Source organism: Mauremys mutica, chromosome 19 (assembly GCF_020497125.1).
Source record: "Mauremys mutica isolate MM-2020 ecotype Southern chromosome 19, ASM2049712v1, whole genome shotgun sequence".
In the NCBI taxonomy this organism is placed as follows: Eukaryota; Metazoa; Chordata; order Testudines; family Geoemydidae; genus Mauremys; species Mauremys mutica.
The window spans coordinates 21,718,177-21,739,404 of NC_059090.1; the positions used below are offsets into that span (position 1 = coordinate 21,718,177).

At 39.2% G+C, this 21,228-nt stretch overlaps 1 protein-coding gene across 1 annotated transcript in view; it reads right to left on the minus strand.

Moving 5' to 3' along the window:
* The window catches only part of CLTC (clathrin heavy chain), a 53,984-nt gene that overhangs the window by 3,808 nt on the left and 28,948 nt on the right, over window positions 1-21,228 (minus strand). Inside the window, exons 8-30 of the mRNA XM_044993635.1 lie at window positions 20,589-20,789; window positions 19,386-19,538; window positions 18,719-18,841; window positions 18,119-18,256; window positions 17,458-17,622; window positions 17,107-17,287; window positions 15,244-15,407; window positions 13,209-13,334; window positions 12,324-12,466; window positions 11,580-11,814; window positions 10,853-10,975; window positions 10,587-10,732; window positions 10,116-10,299; window positions 9,372-9,564; window positions 8,571-8,728; window positions 8,090-8,254; window positions 7,796-7,903; window positions 7,432-7,599; window positions 6,917-7,066; window positions 6,307-6,438; window positions 6,004-6,114; window positions 5,565-5,735; window positions 5,041-5,262 (exon numbers count right to left, since the gene is read on the minus strand). Coding sequence (XP_044849570.1) covers window positions 5,041-5,262; window positions 5,565-5,735; window positions 6,004-6,114; window positions 6,307-6,438; window positions 6,917-7,066; window positions 7,432-7,599; window positions 7,796-7,903; window positions 8,090-8,254; window positions 8,571-8,728; window positions 9,372-9,564; window positions 10,116-10,299; window positions 10,587-10,732; window positions 10,853-10,975; window positions 11,580-11,814; window positions 12,324-12,466; window positions 13,209-13,334; window positions 15,244-15,407; window positions 17,107-17,287; window positions 17,458-17,622; window positions 18,119-18,256; window positions 18,719-18,841; window positions 19,386-19,538; window positions 20,589-20,789 — 3,660 coding nt within the window. The remainder of the gene's footprint in view (window positions 1-5,040; window positions 5,263-5,564; window positions 5,736-6,003; window positions 6,115-6,306; window positions 6,439-6,916; window positions 7,067-7,431; window positions 7,600-7,795; window positions 7,904-8,089; window positions 8,255-8,570; window positions 8,729-9,371; window positions 9,565-10,115; window positions 10,300-10,586; window positions 10,733-10,852; window positions 10,976-11,579; window positions 11,815-12,323; window positions 12,467-13,208; window positions 13,335-15,243; window positions 15,408-17,106; window positions 17,288-17,457; window positions 17,623-18,118; window positions 18,257-18,718; window positions 18,842-19,385; window positions 19,539-20,588; window positions 20,790-21,228) is intronic.

The following is a 21,228-nucleotide window of genomic DNA, read 5'->3' on the forward strand; positions in this document are numbered from 1 at the left end:
AGCTGTAAAAGCTCACGCCAGGCTGAAATTTGGCATGCAAATTTTCCACAGCCTGGGGAAACCAATTAGTTTTTTTTTTTAAATCCTGACCATATTTAAAATACTGTAAGGAAAAGTTCACTGGAGTCATTTTAGTGCTTTAGAATGTAGAGAGAAAGTTTGTCGATCTAGTGTGATGACAATATAAGATTGTTCAACTTAGTACACACATTTGGCACCGCACTTCAATAAGAGTGTGCAGCAACTGATAATCTTATCAGTTCATTCACAATAAACAAACCCTTGAATTAGACAAACGTCTCCAGGTCTAGAATTTCTATTGAGAAAAATTCTTACAAGGGCACAGAATAGTTTATGAATATCAACAGTATCAGTCCACAACATCTGACATTTCACTTGAGCATCAAGAGGTTAGTTTCACTAACAGCCCTAGGGAAAGTCAATCTGTTCACTCATGCAGTTTGACTTAAAAAACAAAGTCAAAACTATGGGGCAAGTTCTTCAGAACCATGCTGCAAAGAGCAGAATATCAGAGCCTAGGTGCATAAATGCCCAGCTCCCACTGTATTTACACATGAGGGCAGACTAAGTCAGATGTGTGGATCAGAGAAAAATATTGGGGCAAAAAACTGTTTTCACCCTGATCATGTTAGGGCTATTGAAGACTGGTTAGGTGCACATTAGATCTTAGTGTATTTGTTATTAGTTGGCTAGTCTTCCTCCTTTCTTCCCCCCCCCCCCCACCTCTGAATAGAAACTATAGCTTTGTCATGGGAAGTTGCTTATATTTAACTATTCCACACCACTTTATTAGGAGTCCTCTAGCTGCTATATAGTCATAATAGCTACCACAGAGACAGACTTAAACTTCATCTTCGGTATCGTAAGACCGAGAAGACTTATCTATGAAAGTTACGATTTGGAGTTATACTAAGGTGGTGTCATAGTACCAGTAGTTTCCTCCTTAAGTATTGACAACTCAAAGGAACAACCCACAGATGTCAAATCTGCCATCTTTAAAAGATCACATTTTTGTCCTTGATATTAAGCAGAGTTCTGAGGTCACTTCCCTAGTTGGTACTCCAAAACTTTGATGCATCTTTGTTTGAACCATGCCAGATGTCCATGAGAGCATTTAAAAAAAAATAAATAAATAGTGTTGCCAAACTGATCACAAAGAACTAGCATTGGTTGTAAACATTCTGAAGCAAGCCATCCTTCATCCAGAGTAAAAACAAACTACATTTATGGAGTCTAATAGTTTTATGAATCCACATTCACTTGTGACCCCAGTTACCAGGCCACAGTTCATGCATAAAATAGACTTCAGAAATACAAGTATTGGCATTTGAGAGTTTGAGCGAAAGATGCTACGACATCAGGGGTGAGTAGCAGAATCTTGTTTTGAGACATTAGCAAAACACCTCACTGAAGAAAGTTGGTTGTCAAGTTAGATTCACAAGAGAAAGAATGCCATTAAAAATCTTAAAAATTGTTCTCAACATTAAGTCTGTTTCAAGAATAAAATGGGATTAACTAGAATAGCTGGGAATATTGGAATGCTCAAGCATAGATCCAGATAGGCGCTGCATAGGATAGTGGGATATTTTGCAGTAGCAGCAACAGCTAAGCAGAAAGTTTCAGGTTTCCATATATTTGGCTAACCCCTAGCCCAGAATATTCTGTTTGAAGTCTCTAATGTTTGCCTTTGCTTTATCTGACCTGGTTTAGATGCCTCCTTTAAAAAAAAAGGAAAGGGAACTTAATTATGAACACGAGCTTGTTAAAGGTCTGAAGACTGTGATCCTTATACACCACTTGATTAAGCATCACTGGGTTCAGTGCTTTAGTAAAGTAATAAAATTGCATTAAAAAGGCTTTTCCACAAAGACTGCAATAAGCTGCAGAGGAAAAGTAGTAACATGCGTTCAATGTTATTTTGGTGTTATGTGTGCATGAAAAAGAGGCAAGAGTACTGAAGCAAGTAGTGAGATCTGAAGATGATTGCCACACAGGCTCCCCCCAAAAAACCACACGCAGCCCACAGCAAATGCTTTGTAGCTCCAGGAACAGTGGGATGTAATTGCAATGACTGTTGTACATGCTCAGTTTAATAATGCAGACACTGCAGTTCAATTACCTTTTTTCCACACACACGCTTTCTTACTGCCTCACTTACTAGCTGCTGAAGGACCTTACGTGATGCATTTTACTCAGGTTAGCCTTGAGTTCCAGTGGTGACTAAGATGGATGTATAAACACAGCAGAAGGTGGTTTGTACTGAATTAGTCTTCAAGCCACTTACATAAGCTTGCTTGCCCTTTGCCCAACCACATTTGACAGACAAATGTTACTATGCCAGCATGGCTCATGTTTCATGGAAAATTGTGAGTGGGTATAGGGTACAGAAAACAGATGGACAGAAGCTTTGGAATCTGCCCTCAGGCTGGGCATAATTGAGCAGCAATAGGCAAGTGCCAGAGGCATCAAAAGAGTTCAAGTTTTAGTACTGCCACTTGTTTCAAGGGTTTTTTTTTGTGTTTTTTTTGTTGTTTTTTTTAAGAAAGGTAGCAAGAGGTTGGGTTTTTTTAAGAAGCTGAAGAGCCCTGAAGGCAGTCTTCGCTTGTAGCTGAGCAAGTGATGTCACGAGGAGGGGGAAGGGTAAACAAACCTTAAGCTATTGTAGCAAGTCTTAAGTTACTGCATGGAAACAGACTAGCACCGTAAGAACTGGAAACCTGAAGAAACATGAGGAAAAGTCTCTTCTGAAGCAGCTAGTATCTATTCTGCCTACTGTCAGCACACACATTAGTAAGAATCAATAAATCAGAGTGGATCACAGTCCTTAAGTTTGCAAAAATTGCTGCTAAAGAATGTGCACATAACTTCAGTGTTAAGCTTGAGTCTCTGGCTGGAGTTGAAATAGCTTTAGTTACTGCTTTTTGTGGAGAAACTGGCTATTGTCAATTCCTGCTGTTTGTACAGTCCATTTCTTCTGCACAGTATTGGTCAACATTAGTATCTTTAAATTAGTACTTGGACTGTGATCCAACTGATCAGCCTTCTGCCCTTCCTGAAGAGAGTCTAGTAGCCGATTAGTAGCAAGTGTATCTACTTTTGTCCTACAGTTCTAACTATTGGAGTTAATCTGCAGAGGCTTTAGTGAGATATTGTTGGGGAAAAAAGCAGTAGCAGCAGTGTAGTAAAGGTAGGAAGGAAAAAACTCATGCAGTTTCTTTAGACTTAGTCCTCCAGACTTAAAGATGGAAAAGAATCAACTTTCACCTTTTCCTTTATTGCATCAACCTGCAAAGGAATTCAGAAGTGCAGCTTAGAAAAAAAGTCAAATTCCATATGTAGCATATAATGGTAGAATTAGCAACATAAGAATCAGGGAAGAAACAGTTAATTGTTAAGATACAAGAGACAAAAAAGTAAAAAAAACAAATGAAACACCAGAAGTATCTGCTTCAGAAAGCCAACTGTGGTTTGTATTGGTTACTAGTACTTATTGACTTATCAATCAATAAGGTAAATCCTTTTACAACATTTATACTAGAGGTTTAATATATATGCACTAAAAGTTCTAATTCAAGACTAGCACACTCAAAAAAGTTAACATTGATATTAGTTTGGACAGATGTCAAAAGTATCCCATAACCACTAATACGATACATTTGAAAAAAGTTGTTTCTAAAACACTAACACCAGTTGCTTTCTGCCAAAAATTCTCTGCACTAGTTTGACTCTGCGACAGCCATCAAAAAAAATATACATCTCCCTTTGAACATTAACAGGCAAATCCTGTGTGCAATGAAATACGCATTACTTGTTTTATCACTCAAAATAAGATGACCTAGTAGTCCCTAGCTGCAGAAGCTTTATCATAAAATTTCAGGAGTCTAAAGAATAAGATGTATGGAAAGTGATTGACAAAAAAAGTGCCCAAAGTCAGTGTAGCTGAAGTTGTCCAAGTAAAGTCCTGTGACACGAACTGAAAACACTAAAAGTGAAAAGGTGCTACTGTTAAACAGCTTATGGCTTTTTCTAGAGGTTTATACATACATAAAGCCCCAGAGGAAAAAAAATCCCTATATAGTCTGTCAGATTTATCTAGAGAGAGTTGCTGGAAGCATCTTGAAAATCAAGGAGTTTCTTCAAACAGAAGAGCAAGCAAGAGTGAAAAGAGGCTAGTTAAAACTAGAGATGTGGTTCTAGTTCCATAAGACACTCATGTCCTTGAATATATGTTGTAGTCTTCATAACACTTAAATTTCAGAGATTCCACCCCAAAAATGAGTCTAGATTGAGAGGATTACAATTTGTCATTATATTTCAATTCACTGTATCCTTTGACTATTCAAGTAAATTGCTGAGCTATCCACTGTTTTTCACTTAAGAGCATGGCAGACATGTGTAGATTCAAGAGCATCTATAAAAACAATCTTGTTCTAAATACTCCTGTCCACTGGGGGGGTGGGGACCAAAAAAACACCCCCACACAAGCAGTTATCTGGGCATGCTAACCCATAATACATGGGGAGGGATAGCTCAGTGGTTTGAGCATTGGCCTGCTAAACCCAGGGTTGTGAGTTCAATCCTTGAGGGGGCCACTTAGAGATCTGGGGCAGAAATTGGTCCTGCTAGTGAAGGCAGGGGGCTGGACTTGACCTTTCAAGGTCCCTTCCAGTTCTAGGAGATTGGTACATCTCCAGTTACCTTATTACCTATTACCATTACCTATGGGTAGTTTCCACACTTCCATAGTCTAGGGGGAAGACCAGTTCGACAAGGAGAAAGTTTTGGAGCAAGAATCACATTATCTATATGTTGAGCAGAGAATTATTACAGATGCAGGTTCTTCTAACTGGTAGCTAGGGAAGTGTGTGGGTGTTTCATTTTTCCTAGCAGGGATCACTTAAAAGTGAAGCCCCCTGCCCACAATGAACTGAAAGAGTGAACATAAAACAGATATGACAAAGCCAATATCAATGTTATTAGCAGGTGAAAACAGTCTCAACCAACAGAAATAGCTCTTACCTTGGTCAAGTACTCCTTCATGACCTGAATAAAGTAGGGCATGGCAAAGTCCATGATGTTGTGCCTCCATGCAGTTTCCAAGACAACATCTGGCCTTAGAAGGTCATAACAGGTGAAGAGACAAGCTCCAAAACATTCTCTCTTTTCTTCCTGCAAGAACCACTGCAGCAGTTCTTCTGCTAACTCTGTATCTTTGGATTCTGAAGCATATTGCATTGCATCCTATAAAAGGACAAGAAACCCCCTCATTTAAAAAAAAAAGTCACATCTAACACCCTGAAGCAGGAACTGTGCTAGGCATTCTAAGTTTAGTCAAAGCAGTAATGAGCCATTCCAAAACAACAACAAAAACACTACACTCCACAACTTAATCTTGGGGATTTAGGCTTCCAAGATGCAAAAACAGCTTAAGTACATTATAGCAATACCACCAGAGGGGGTAGGATCACTGATACTAGTATTAAAGTAAGCCATGTGCACATAGGTCTGCATAGCTTTAAATGTTATATTTTCCAGTCTGTTACCTTGTATAGTCTGTCTTTCTTGCAAAGTTCTACACTCTGTTTCCAGCGATTGTTGCCTTTAAAGAGATATGCAGCAATTCTTCTGAACTCAATCAGCTCGTGCTTCTCCAAACGCTGAGCAAGGGAGATGTTGTCAAAGTTGTCATAGGCATCTATAGATGTCCTAAGAGCCTGAATTGGAATAGAATTAGTCATTCAAACCTCAGTGCTTAACCGTGTTCCAGAAAGGGTCAATTTATGTTTTAGATAACATTTGAGCTGTTCGCAGAGTTCCTTTGCTCAAACTTGAGCCAATTTTCAGATATTAAGTAACCCTGCAGTCTTTGTTATTGCAGTTAGTGGATGCATAGTTACACCAGTTCGTTATCTGTACCAATTAGCATGCACAAAAGAAAGGGTATTTTAAATAACAAGGGCACAAAATTTTTAAAAAGCCTACCTGATAGTCTTCTTCTATAATGAAGAGATTATTCAGAGACTCATTCACTGATTTGTTGTTGTGGTTTTGAACTGAGCGTAAGTAGGGTTTAACAAGTGGAAGCTGTTTAGCCTTTAAGAGAAGAAGTTTTGACATGAGAATCCCAAATATAGCAGCATAGCATGCTATAAGCTTGTAGATGTATCTGCGACAAACATTCACTGTCATTTACTCAATTGGAGTCAAAAACCTTTAAATGTAGCCAAATGCTTCATCTCCACTTGTAAAGTCTTTCATAAGTTATAGGAAAATAAAATAAATTACCTTACTGAAGAAGTTTACAGCACGAGTATGATCCAGCCGGGGAGACAGCACCATCAGCAGATCATTGAGCAACAGGGGTTTAAATTCCAAATAAAACTGGATTGCTTTATAATACAGCTCCACATTGGCCACCTAGAGACAGCAGAGATGATCATTTAACAGATCTTTACATACTTGTTCTATGGGGTTTATACATTTCCTGCATGGGTTTTTCTGGTTCATAAGCATCTTATTTTCATTAGAGGTAAGGTTACCTGAAACATGCCTACCAGCATTAAGAAATTTTGCTTTAGAGATTTTAGATTTGCTCAGTGTACTCAAATTTACTTAGTCTGTGGTATTTGATTAAATATAAATCCTCAAAGGGTAATCCAAACAAACCATCATTTGTGGCATTGTAAGTCTACTTGGCATTTTATCATGTATCCAGAGTCCCTGACATAAGCTTAATATAGTGATGTAGAGGAAAAAAAAAAAAGTTATGCTAAAGCTAGTACCAGTTTTTGAGCTAGGATAGTTTCTAATCAGGAGACCATTAGCTAGAATACAAATTAAGCATGCAGAATGGTATTGTCTTTAAAGAGGCATTTCTCACAGGATCAAGCAGTACCTTCGTGATGATATCTTTGAACTGTCCTTCTTTCCATGCATCTGTTGGGTGATTCATCATTGTGATGATGGCATTATCGTACTCTTCATATTTATCATACAAGAACACCAGCTCTGCCCAAAGATGGGCTTGTTCTGCAGCTCTTAGCACCTGTATACAGAATTTAAGTGTTTAAATACAAATTTAATAGATCAAATAAATTTTTAAGGCCAGAAGGGGCCATTATGATAATCTAGTCTGACCTCCTGCGTAACAAGCAAGTGGTTTTCAACCTGTGGTCTGTCATCAATAGCTTTCAGCACTTCCACCTTTGAAATCTAACACTTAACGTCAGAGCACTGATTTACTTTCATCTTGGTATTTCATTAGTGTTGAAGCTTAATAGATCAGATGGTTTTATTATTAAGTGTGAAAATCTTGTACTTTTATTAAAGTTCAGTTTTTTTAATGCAACAAACTGTTCTACATGCTGTCCTGAACTGCTTAAAGACACTTCACAGTTTCAAGACTGTTACCTTGGGAATGTTGACTCTGGACCAGAATAGTTCCAAGTGCTCCCTCATCTTCTGAGGCTTGAATTTGGAGTAGAGAATTGCTAGCTCTGTAAACATTCCCATGTGGGCACGCTCAAGTCCCAGTGCTGCTTCCAACATAGTTATCAGCTCTTCAAAGTATCCGCGATCCTTAAAAGACAGGTGCAGTTAAAGACCAGCTGTAGCAAGAAGTTAGGTACTAAATGGATAAGAGACAGTATGCCAAGTTTGAAGCAAAGGTGATTCTGTAACACTGAGTTACAACAGCATCTGTGTAGGTATGTTCTGATTCTAATGCTACTGAAAGCATCAACCAAGAGTATCTAGTACGTGTTCTCTTCATTACCTGGTAATAGTTGATGAGCTCTTCCAATTCATCTGCATGCACTACGATATGAAGTCCACACATCTGGGCTAGACGGAATTCTTTCCCATCAACACATGCAAAGCAAACCTGAAATTCGGGGATAACAATTAAGTTTTGTCCAGTTTATGAAAAGCACAGCTCTATCCAATTGTATACTGCAGAATCTTGTCAACATTGTGTTTTTTAAATCCTAATATACCTATCAGTAAGATCTCAGAGGCAACCTCCTTTGGATATTTTCCTGAGCTGAACTCTTAAGACAGGGTAATTTACCTCTTTCCATGTTCGAGTGCTGTTTGCTTTCCGAGCACCATCAACAGCTGCTTGGTATTCACCTAGGTGAACCAATGTGGATGCCAAACGGCCAAAGTTTGACACGTTATTATACAATAGCTTAGCAGCATCGTACATCTTCTCATCATAGCAGCGATCACCAACCTAAGATTAAGTCAAAACATTAGTCTTCTAAACAAGCCACAAGTACTTATAATACAAATAGAATTTTCTATAGTGAAATGGATTTTATTTTGAGATATTTCTCAAATTAGATCCATCCCCAAGTCTGAGGAAGTTCTAGCCACTAGCTAATCATGTCTAAAGCTATTAGACAAAAAGTCAGCTCTGCCTCAAGTTATTTTTTAGACTTCTTGAAGAACTACATTGCATTAAACCCAATAAATGCTTGGCATTCTTGTTGGCTGAACCCCAAAATCCTATTACTATGACAGCTAAGGAACCAAGAGCAAAAACTCACTTGCTGTATGTGAGCATTATTAGGTCCATTTATGAATTCTTCCAACTCAGCTAGACGATTTGTTTTAGCAAGAGCAAAAATGAGTTCTGTCTCCACATAGGACTCCCGGGCTTTTTTGCGTGCCATCTGTAGGTATTTCACCAGCTCTTCCCAGTTCCCTAGGTGAAGAAACTTCAAATTAAAAATGGTAACTTTTCATGATTGCATCACCTATAGTTTAAGAGAACTCACAGGACTGGAAGTTTGCTCTGTTAAGTTAGCTTTACAATGGTAATTTCTGCAGGTAGCAAACATACCTTGGTCCTGGCTAGAGTAAAGAGTTTGCCACTATGAGTGGCCAGCCTCTCATGCTAGAGACTGCAATGATCTAATTGTTTCCCCTTGACTACAGGAAACATTTAAAGCTCTAATCAGTTAACTTGTATTTTACTTTACTATTGTTAGAGTTATTAAATGAAATTCACTGCACAGAGTTCAGAAGCCTAGGGAAAGTTTAGCTCTGTGCAGCTAGAACAGCTGACCAGGAGAGGGCAGTAAAAACTGCTGAGGAGCTAGCAGTGATATATTCATTTGATACGGTCAACCTGAGTTTTGACCTTTGATCATTTTAGTATTTGATACAAGACATACACAAGATTGAACACATCTCTTTAGTTCAGCAGAATTTAGTGCTACCCATAACAGACTGTAGTGTCATTTAAATGACTATAATGGCTGACATGCTTTGGTTAAACTTCAGATATCTGAACATACCAGATCACAGAAGATTCAGTTAGACGATAAAAAAACTGGCAAACCTACCGCTAGCATTAGCAGCTTGAACAACTTCCATGTAAGAGGAAGGATCATCTGCTTTAATGTAGGAGTCAATTGCTTCTTTTACCATCCCTTTCTGAAGCTGGGCTTTAGCAAGCTGACTCCACACAGCAGGCTCATTGCAGCGTTCAGCAAATTCATAGGCACGATCTAGGTTTCCAATGTGTTCAATCAATACCTGAGGAAATTACAGCATATCAGTCACCATCAGTACAGAAAGTTTTAGGTTTTCAGACAACTAATGGGTTGCACTCACAGTTCTGTAGTGCAACCCATTAGTTCTGTTTCTTCTTTTAGACCAAGAAGTAATCAAGTTTTTTTGTTGGTTCTTTGAGAGCCAGTCTCGCTAATGCTCAGCATGACTCTCCCAACAACTGCTAACTTCTCTTCCATTTTCTGAAAGAAACTTAAGGGGCAAGCCTAAGAATGCACAAGTAGAATATGGCTAAAGTCTAAACTCAGCTGTGTAGCTCTGATTTCAACACTCAAGGCTTGTATAATCAAAGTTAAGACCAAATTTCAGCAGTAGAAAGACAGAAACTAGATAAGCCAGGAAGCAATAGGAAGGTGACTGCCCTGTCATCTTTGGAAGGGGATGCTACTGCTAGTAGTCCACTTCAAAAAAGATGCACATCAGAGCCAGAGGCACACTCCACCATTCAGGCTTTTATGCTGTCTCAAGAGTTTGAAGATTTCCTAATTGGAGAATGAGACTAGAATTTATGATACCTGCACAGCTGAAGTGTTGACATCAAATTTCCTGAAGATGGCAAAAGCCTCCTCAAAAAGCTCATTACTGATAGCAATGTTAGCAATATCTGGAGCATCATAATTATCCAGACGGTTGATATATTCCATGACACGAGTACGGTCAGCTTTAATAGCTGTGAGAATGAGGAGGTTTTGCAGGTTCCTAGTAAGAAATAGACAAGGCTATTAATGAGTGCTGAGTCAGTTACTTCACGGATTAAAATCACTGGCTATTGTTAAGAGGTGAATACTGTATGAAACTCAAATCCAAGGACTTCACCATCCTAAACTCTCATCCCCAAACCAAAAAAAAAAAAAAGTGAACCTAAAATGATGTTTACGCCCCAAAGCAGCTGGAACTTTTACTGCAGCAAGCCCTAGCACAGAGCTAGATGGCCTCAGTGAAGTTTGTTGTAGCTTCCTATGTATGGTTTAGAACTTTTTACCCACCTGTGTTCACTGAACACAGAATTATCAAGAACTATTTTCTCCAGCAGTTCAATGAGCTCGTTGGGAAGATCAGCAGTCATGAAAGCTTTTACAGTAACAGACACTTCTTCGGGGTCCTGCGTCTCAGACAATGCAGTCTGCACAACCTATAGATAGAAAAGTCAAGCCATGGAGAAGCTATAGTCAGCAACTTGCAAATATTTCACCTTCAATTAGAGCTTGTTCTGTCATGTTACAAGTAGTAGGAAGTTTGAGGGAGACTATACCTGGTCAATAAGTGGTCTTCTGTAAGGATTGCTTTCCAGCAGTACGCTCCCCCACAATTCAGGATCCTTACGGCGAACTAAGTAACGTGAGAGGCTCTTGAAGAGGGAGTTCTCATTGCATACCTAAATGACAAAAAAAAGTAGACAAGTGAAGTCATCTGAAGTTACTTAAAGCAAATCTTATTTAATAGATTCATAGAAATGCAAGGCTAGAAGGGACCTCAGAGGTCATCTAGTCCAACCCCCTGTGCTAAGTATGTTTCACCCGGAGACACTGACAAGCACTTTTTTTAAAATCTCCAAATCTTGGGACTGGGGAAAAACCCAACAAGTTAACTTCTAATTATGTGGTGTGAATTTGGCAGCAAGTAAAGCTCATTTCAAGATTTACACCAGAAATCTGAGGACTTTCCACAACACACTGTCACTGTGGTAATTTAAAGGAATCTCACTGCTTTCAAATTTGGATCAGATCCTTGGAAGAGTTTCATCTAAATGAAACAGTAATCTGACTAAACAGGGACATGCCTTTTCTTTAAATTTAAAGAGTTCATGGTGCTATACTTATGCCAGTTAATTCCCACTTGTAACTTTAGCTTCCAAAGCAGATGTTTGTTGCAATAATGCATTAAATCTCAGATCATTCAAGTAGGTTTTTTTTTTTTTTTTTTTAAACCTTTGTGGGTGAATCCACCCCATTTTCCCTGAACTCACTGGATATACGCACATTAATAAGCTCCAAGTCACACTGCCCACGCTCATAAGCCACACATGCCAAATGAGGGTCTCTCTTCTCACAGTACTTCCCCACAACACGGCTGTCATAGTAGGGATTCTCACGCAGAAATCTTTCTGGGTTGTTGTTGCTGTCTATGTAGATTTTGGCCAGTGCATTATGAGTAGCAGGTTCCTCACAACCCTCATGAATTCTTGCTTCTAACCATGGAAGGAGCAGTTTTAGCCTAGAACAAATACATTAGTTTTATTAACAAACCTGCAGGATCTATCCAACCCAGAGACCTCCCCAGTTTCTTCCTGAAGGCATTACACACAATGGTAGGAGAAGGAGTATCTATAGTTTTCTTTATTGAAAGCTATCAAGTTAGCTGAATGCCAAAAACCAAAGCCACCTCCATTAAGTCTTAATTGCAATGCCATCAAAGCATCCAGATGCACTTCAAGAGTCAACAATTAAAGATTATCTATTAGCTCCCCCAGTGTCCCATACAGGACACTACTGGAAGCTAAGGGAGAAACTTGTCACAAGGCTATAATTTGTCTTTTATCATTTAAAATCACTGTAAATGCAGTAGCCTAATGAAGGTCTAAACCCTTTCTTCTTTTCAGATAGTTTGTGGTTAAAGCCTAGGGCCTAACAATCAGAAATTGATCAAGTTTATTCTGAGTGAACAGAAACATTAGCTCTAATTCAAAACCATGTACAGAGATTGTTATTTGTAGAGTTGGATACCTGTTTCTTTTTTCTACTTCTGCAACAAGCTCATCAGTGGAGAATTGACCTCTCACAACAAGGATCAAGTTTTTTATCACATCTTCAGAGCAATCCACATCAAGCAATCCCCCGATGACAACAGGCAGACGGCTTGGATTCACCTAGGGCAACAAGAACACTTTAGTAAAGTGACAAATTGGAGTACCAAACCATGGAGGTATTGCATCCTCCTTCCCTAAGAATCCATTTACATGTATGAGAATTGCTAGAAGTGTTCAACTTCAAGTGGGCTTGCTTCATTTTCCCTACCTGGACTCAGACAAGTTCCTGAAGACTATGACCAGTTGAGAAATCCATAGCATCTGCCTCAATCATGTGAAGATTGGCAAGAACTTACAACTGTCTCAGACTTCAGCAACAGGTCTAAGTATGTGAACTATGTAGTGTGCTAGTCTCATTCTTATGGGGAAAGAAAGGTGTATTAGGCCATTGTGGCATTCCCCTCAAATGCAGCAGCTATATTAACTTTCATGGAGGGGAAACGGTTTGTTGTACAAACAGAAGGAATTAATAATGAAGAGTCGCGTCACAATATTTTGGCGGTTGAACCTTCCTTCCCAGAAAAGGGTCTGTTTTCAATACTAAGGTGGCCAGAAGCAGAACCAATTTATCACATAGGAGATTATATAGCTATTTGTTGAGAGCACAAAGGAAGTTACATGGTTAACATCCTCTCCAGGTCTGAAGCAAACTTGGAAGTGGATTTGTTTGAAATGATTTAGATTATGAATTTTGTGGTGTTGGTATTGCATGTGTTTGTAGTCATGACAGTTTTGTGAAAAGAAACTGGATGAGACCATATTGACAGAAGCTTTTAAGTCCCTCTGGACATTTGGCTCTTACCTTCTGTACATAAATCTCAATATATTTTTGGAGGTTATTTCTATACAGGTACAGCACGAGGTCATGGACAAAGTCAAAGCGATCACATACAATGATCAGTGGTAACTGGTCAGTCAGTTTTGCTTCCTGCAAAGAGAAAAAAGAGCAGAGCTATGAGTCACTACATTAAAACTGGAGAGAGTTAATAAATGAGGCAAGTCTGAGGAGACCAGTCTGATCAGAGATAGTTTACTGTTTAAATCTCAGCTGTTTTGGTTTCCTAAACTAATTTACCTGACAGCATGTTACTATTGTTCCCAGTTCTTTGAAGCCATGCACATAGTGAATTGTCAAGGTTTACACCCGTTGATAATACCTAGAGCAAAAACCCATCTGAAATTTCAGTCATTAGTCCTTGGCACACCCACATCTACAAAACAGCTTTACAACACAGGACAACAAGTATTACAAACCTAAGCTATACTTCAGCATGTGTGAACTGCCACTGGTGTTCAGCGTGCAGGATTAACACTCTGGGATCGCAACAGGAGTCTAACAAAACCATTTTAAGGATGATGTGGTCTCAGTCATGTGTGAGATGACCAGATATGCATGATTTGAGCTTGTTTTTCACCTCACACCTTCATCTGAACAATCTCTGGTATCCCCAAGGAACCCACTGTTTCTGAGTTTAACTAGGATACCTGTGTAGAGTCACATCTATCTCAAGAACCTACCCAACTACCACATTGTTGAATCACTGACTTGTGACTGCAGGTTCAAAATCAGAGCATGCATCAGTAGCCTGTATGTCCAAAGACCTTTGGGAATGAATGCCCCAAAATTATCTGGCAAAAGGCAACATGTCTAATTAAGCTAGAGTGGGAGCCAAATACTATACATTTAGAGTACCCTGAAGAATCAACCTTGTCAGACCCAGCTACTGAAGTGGTTTAACATGCACATCCCAGAATGTAATTCTACATACAAATTGACACTGAAGGAGTTAACAGATGGGGAGACCTAATCCAGGGGAGGGAGGGATTTACCTGGTACATGTCCTGCACATTCCACAGACACAAGGAACAGCACAAAAAATAATAGCTTCCATCAGGAATTTGTTGACACAGTAACCATTCATTGAGGATAATGTGTTGTCAATAGAAAGACTGCTGAGTTATACACACACAAAAACCTTCCCCCAATAAACTCTGAATGAAATGTTGCTATTATTTTCTGGGACATTAATCAGTTTTTCTGCACGACAGATGTAAGTAGCAGCAATAGGTGTATTATGCTATTTAATAGATTTTGCTGTCTCACACCACTAAATGGCTATACAACCAAGAAAAAATGTGAAGGCAGGAAATGTTCCCAGATAAAGGCTAATTCTCTGGCAAGTCTGTTTAGAAACAACCTTAGCTAGTCGTATTGACTGACCTGTCTAGACAGTAACAATGTCAACTGGCTACTGATTTTCAACTTCATACATGGCATCTTTACATCCTCAAACCTGAAGATTTGCTCTACTGATTTCAGGTTATGGATACCACTAATTCTCTAATAGTAATTCTCACAGAACAGTTATCCTGTAGTAGTAGTAAGAAACTGAAGTGGGATTTGAGATTACAGCATTTATTTTGTGGGGGGAGGGAGGAGGAGAGAAGGAAGGAGACTGAACTTTTTCCATTCATAGCTCATGTAATTACATTCAACTGGCATTGTATGTTGAAGTTAAGATTGAATAAACAATGTGTCCACCTCTAAGATGCTAGGGAACACAGACTGGCTCAGCAGTATCCTCCAATACAGATATCTGCTGACTTATGGATGCACATGCAACCTGAGGAATGGCATTCATCTTTCATATATTACAGAAGGTCTCCATATGAGAAACAGATTAAGAACTCTGTTTTGGACTTTCATATGTCTACGTGCAATCCAGAGTTTCTGTTCAAGATATCCACTCCCATTAGGTTACACCACTAAGTAGTGATAAGTAACAAGCAATCCTACTGCAAAATAGAAAAATACTGTAGTGCTAGTCAGACTCTACCTTGAGGAAGTTTTTAACACGTTCTGGATCATAGCAGTTGCTTTCTCTGCAGATTCGTTCCACTTCTTTAATTTGCCCTGTCTTGCATGCAGCTTGGATATATTTGAAGTGCACATCTGGGTCCTGGCTGAAGTTTACAATTGAGCCCAAGAAATAAAATAGACCTTAAGGGAAACAAGAGACTCCATATTAATTGTCTTCATACCAAAAAAAAAATCAAAGTTGATTATGTGATACAGTTTGCTCAAAGGACTTCTAAGTCTCAGACTGCAGCAGAGTAGCCACGGGATACCCAAGTAGACATATTTGAACTGGAGAAGCTAAACAGTGGATGGAACACCGCAAAGAAGTGGAACTGTAGCTGAAGTGCGGTACTGTAATCTCTTCAGTGACTGAGACAGCATGCACTGAAGAGTTTATCAGGCTCTTTGGAGCAATGCAAGCAATAGCAAAGTCACAAATCATCCCTCTCCCTAGGGTATATATTACACAAGTCCATCTGCTCCAAGCAAGTAACTAAAGCTTTATAGTCCAGTCTGGTTAGGCAGAGTCATGCCTTCCTTCACTTTGGGCCATCATTGATCCTCTACACTCACACTGTGGCTGAATCATGGTCCAAGCATGCCAACTGAAACAGCCATTCACTTCCATTTCTAATTTCCCCATGCAGTTGAGAGGATGGAATACATGGCTTACTTTGGAAAAAGTATAAGCAGCTCTGCTTCCAAGATGCTCCCTGGTAGGTACACATTTATAAGTGTACAATATTCAGCTAGCTCAGTTTTGCCATGTATCTAACGTCTCTTGCACAAAGTTTGATCCTGCTATGCAAACAGTTAACACTCCTTACTTGACCTCCCTCAAATGCAGTGTAGAGCAGAGCAGTGATAGCTAGCTACGGGCCACAAAGATAGGATTACGGTCAAGTGTTATTTAACAGTTACATGCGTAAAGCAACTGCCATGTCAGATAAGAAAAATGCTTGTGAGAGAATGCTTAAGTCTCGCTGAAATAAATGGCCAAAAGGCCAATGCTTGATAGTGAGTTTTTGGGCAATGCTGTTTAGCTACAGGCTTTTTATACAGAAAGCAGCTTTGAAAGGGGACCCTGTTCCCCTATATGGCAAAGGCAAGATATTCCCTTATAAAAGGAAAGTCAGACAGAAAAGCTTTCCAACAGCTAATGTCTCCATCTATTCCTATCCCAACAGTCCATTGGGAGTTGCAATAAGCCAACATGCCAATCAAAGTCTGCAGTACCACTTAAGCCATTTAGGATATTCCCCTCCCCGTATAGATGCCGAAAGTGGATAAAATTCAGTCAGAAAGGGCTGAAAAATAAATTGGGAATGGCTAAACTAACCAACAAGAGGGTGAGTGTAGAGGAGATACAAGTACATAGAACTAAGCTCTAAATATGAATAGCCACCAGTAGAGACAGTTTAGAAAAAAAGCATAAAAAAGGGTAGGAGAGCTGGCAGCTACTTCAAGTATACAAGTCTGATGCACAGACACACACACTGCCCGTGTCCCTAAGGAGATCCTTTGACCAGTCCCTGTTCTAAAGGCCTCCACCAAGAATCTACTTAACTAAATAGTTTACCCGAGAAGTTTCATGGCAGGAGTGCAACTGGACAGTGAAGTAGTCAAAATGGCAGATTTAGACAGACTTCTTGAACTGTTGCTTTTGGAGGGTCAGACAAGCCCTACAAATGTGAAACTTTCTAATGTCTATCAGGTTGCCAAATGGACTCAAACACACCTATACACATTAGCATACAGACTATTACATCTGCAGTATAATAGATCTTTAGCATTACTTCACTTTCTTAAAGTAAAACAAAGTATTCCTATTGCATCTTACCTTCAAAGCTCTTAAAAGACTCAAAGAGCTCAATAAGTGACTGTGTTGACAGTTGTTCATGGTATTTTGAAGCTACCTGAACACAAATCTGCAGGTTTTGACGAATGTTAGCAGAAAGCATGGCACGCAGACACTCCAGAGAGTCTTCTACTGATAGGGAGCCAAAATAATTCACCAGCCACTAGAGAGATAGGAAGATCATTACAAAGATTCTCCATTAAAATTGGTATTATATTTTATAAGCTGCATAAATATTGCAATTTGAAAGATACCACACTGCTTGCAGTATGGTAATTTTAAGATCCTGGAAGGTAAGCTTGCCAAAGCTATACAAGATTTTGGATTCTGTACCTCAGGGTTGAGAAGATGAGTGTGAACTACTGCACGCTTGATATCATACAAGTCAGTGAAGTGTTCTAATGCTCTCTGCAGCAGGCCAGCTTTCTCACAGAGCTGTGCAATGTGAGCCCGGTCATAGTGGGTAAACATCTGGTTTCCCAAGATAGCATCTGCAACCTATAAAGAGACAGTTGGAACAAGACAGTTTATTCTAGTTCTGGAGTGTGTACATTGGATTCTGCATGACGACTCATCCGGAAAACTTACTACCCCAAATCAGAATGAAGTCTTGCACTAAACTACAGAAGATCCTGTAACTATTTTAAAGAGATCACTTAGGATACTAGAATTAGAGCCAAGGTGAATAGTAGGTTTCTAGGCATGAACTTTGGAGCCAGGTCCAGATTTTTTGGACAGGGAAGTTGTTAGACCTGGAATATGTAGATCCTAGCTACACAACAGGGAACAAAAAACCCCTTTTTAAATAATTAGTTCTAGGCAAAGTTATACACTTTAAACTCAGTGAAAATAGTATCTAGTCAGATATTAAGCCAAGTAGAAACCCAGAAGCTACTATAATGTCCTCTAAAATTTTATACCTATGCTGATGGAAGTTCGGCTACAAGATACAAAAACCTATGGATGTCCTCAAACTCAGTTGAACAGGACATACCTGAGGTGCATGCATGAGGTTCATCTCAAGTAAACGTGTTTGCAGGGGACCCTCAGAAGGGCGGTTATTCTTCAATGCATCCAGCAAGAAGGCAGTACACTGCTGAATTAGGTTGTACTCCATAAAAACATCCACAATCTGGAGGAAAAATACGTTTTTAGAACTGCAGTACTAGTTTAAGTTAAAATGTTCCATTTCAAGAAGTGAACAAGTTTACTTCTAAATATGAAAGTTTAGATGCAGTCATGATCTCATGATTTTACTAGTATTATCCCAGACAGTGGGAGCACTTGTCTCATGTTCTTGAGAGAGTATGATTGCCTCCTCATGAGGACAAGAAATTTCAACTAACAGGTTATGCTTGAAACCTCACAAGGCAGAGCCAAGTACCTGAGCTATCACTTCTTGGAAACACTGCTGAAACAAGCTTAGCTTACCTATTTAAATTGCTTTTCAGTGTTAGAAGATTTAATTTTGAAAAGCCACATCTTCAGGAGGCAATTTAATACCCTTTCTCCACAGGCAGCTGTAAGTGGCAGGAATGAATCCCAACTCATTTGCTTAACAGTCTTAAGATTTGCAAGATATTTAAAAAATTACTTGTGTGATATCTGCAAGGGGCTCTTCATCCTGAACTAGCATTTGAGCAAACTGCTGTCCTTGGTCAGGGCTGATTCGCATTACATTCCTCAGCAGGAAAATCCAGTCTGGAGTATATCCAACCTGTAAAAGTAGCCACAATCAAGAGTTAGTGCTTCAAGAGAAGCTAAATAAAGTCTGATACAAAGCCAAGGAGCAGCTACATGAAAGCATCAGTTCTTATCCAAATGAGTGCAGATTCTTCATTTATATCTCAAAGCACTTTTCCCATCTGTGTGAGGAATGTAAAAAAAGCTACATGGGTAGACAGGCATGGAGATGTTGCCCAAGATCTGTCAGTGGATCAATCAAGATTTTAACTCGACTGCCACATACCCCCTTTAGGTAGTAGGCCAAAGTGTAAGTTTTCAACTAATTAAAAGGATAGTCTTCAATGCAATATTTATATAGCTAAATGTTCTGGAAAAATAGGTATCCTATGAGAACAAACAATTACATCATAGTGGAACACTTTTTAAAAAAAACAATGTGGCTAATTTAGCATATTTCAGAAGTTTCGCTTTAAGTCTGTTTCTTAAACCCAAGTAGTTCCCCTTAATTTGTGCTCCTGAATGCAATAGGGTTTACAATTTCAAATGTTATCTATATGTAATTAGCACTGTCTCACCTTCTTAGCATATAGAACAATCTTCTGGACTTGTCCTGTTTCAGCAAAACATTGAATGACCTTGTTAGGAACATTAGCTCTTAGATAGACACTAAGTGCCAATGTAGGGTCCACAGACTTCACTAGATCTCCCAATTCCTCTGAACACTCCAACTGTTTAGAAAGAATATAGTTAAGAATAACTCATTTTAATAAATGTAGACTGGATGAAGGTAGATCTACATATTCTAGGTCTAAAGGAGCATTCATGGTATAGTGCTGGGATAACTATCTTCATATATACATATAGCAGGTTGAAGAGATGTCAAAGTATTTTCCAGTAACTGTGGACTTAAGTTTAAGTTGCTTTATGAAAAATGCATCCTAGTTGGTCATTGTTCATGGGCCAAAGTTATTACAAGTTTTAGCATTACAAAAATATTTCAGGTAGTACCCTACATGGGCTACTTTCCTTAAATCTCAACCTACGATAGGATTAATGAACACTTGTGTATCCTTGTTTTATTACTTCAGCATAAACTGGATCATTTTTCAGTTTGCCTTTGGATTTTATTCCCTCTATCCTCCAGGTTTGATTAGCACCACTGAGTGAGATTTACATAAAAATCCCAGTTGATAGAGTCATACTAGAGTCAACTGGCAATGATCCAGTAAGTCTGTATTAAAATTCTTGTTCTGGTTGTTCTAAACTGGGGCAAGAGTGTACTTGTTCAGCACTGTGAGAAGGACTGGCTTGACACTAGCTAGTGTCATCTCCCTCCAGCTAATTAAGGAGTGGCTGGGGGAGGAGTGTCCCTGCCCACAGCATAGCATGAGTCACAGTAAGCATGACAAGGGCCTTGAATATAAAAAGTTCCTCAGAAATAGGGAAGTCTTTGAAAGGACACTTAAATGATATTCTTCACACATACACTCCCGCCTTGACTCAGCCCTGAGTCTTGGGAAGTAGAAACGGTTGTCAGCGTCAGTGGGTAGTAGATTAATGTAAAAGTATCATGGAGATGTATTGTTTACACTGAAACACTATGTCCTATATTCAAGGGGGGGGAGAATAATGATTCCACTACAAAATATCTATCCCACAAAGTCACATTACTGATTTTTGTGTACGATATAGGTCTTAGTCCTTCCAGTGGCTATGACACAGCTGCTACTAGTAGAGATTACCCCAAATTATTTTAAAAAAATGCACTGCAGCTTTACCTTATCCTCTTTTAACCATTTCTCCAGAAGCTGTTTGCGTCCCTGCTGAAGCACTGGCCTGCAGAGTTCCAAGGATTCATATTTGTTCAGCTGACCTTGGTCTAGCAGAATTCCAAAGTACTGGAGCAAGGGAGAAGTCTGACCTGGCTGTGCTTGAACGCTCTGGAACCGGCGTATGGTGTCTGGAGTACGCAGGATTCCCTTACAAAAGGTTAGAGGATGCATTTTATTCACCAGTTCTACTACCGAGTGACTTTGATCAGACAATTCTTTGAATATGTAAGAACTATTTCTTCACCTGCTCTGGTTAGCAGCTACACTAATGAGTGGCATTTTCTCCTGTAGTGTCACAACTGAAGAGTTAAGCTATTTCTGTGTATGCTCTGGTACCAGCCCAGCACTGGCATAAGATACATTAGAGATAATGTTTCAACCTTAGTTTGACAGTTTTGTCCACATGCCTTTAACATCTAGTTGGAAAATATCCTGATAACTAGGACAGTGTAAAAAAAAAAAAAACCTCATTCTAGAAGCAATGCAGCTGTTCGGTATGCACGACAGGCACTACCGGATCCCAAAAGGAATGATTAACACCACTGAATAGGTAGTGTAAAAAAAAAAAAAGTCCAAACAGCTACTG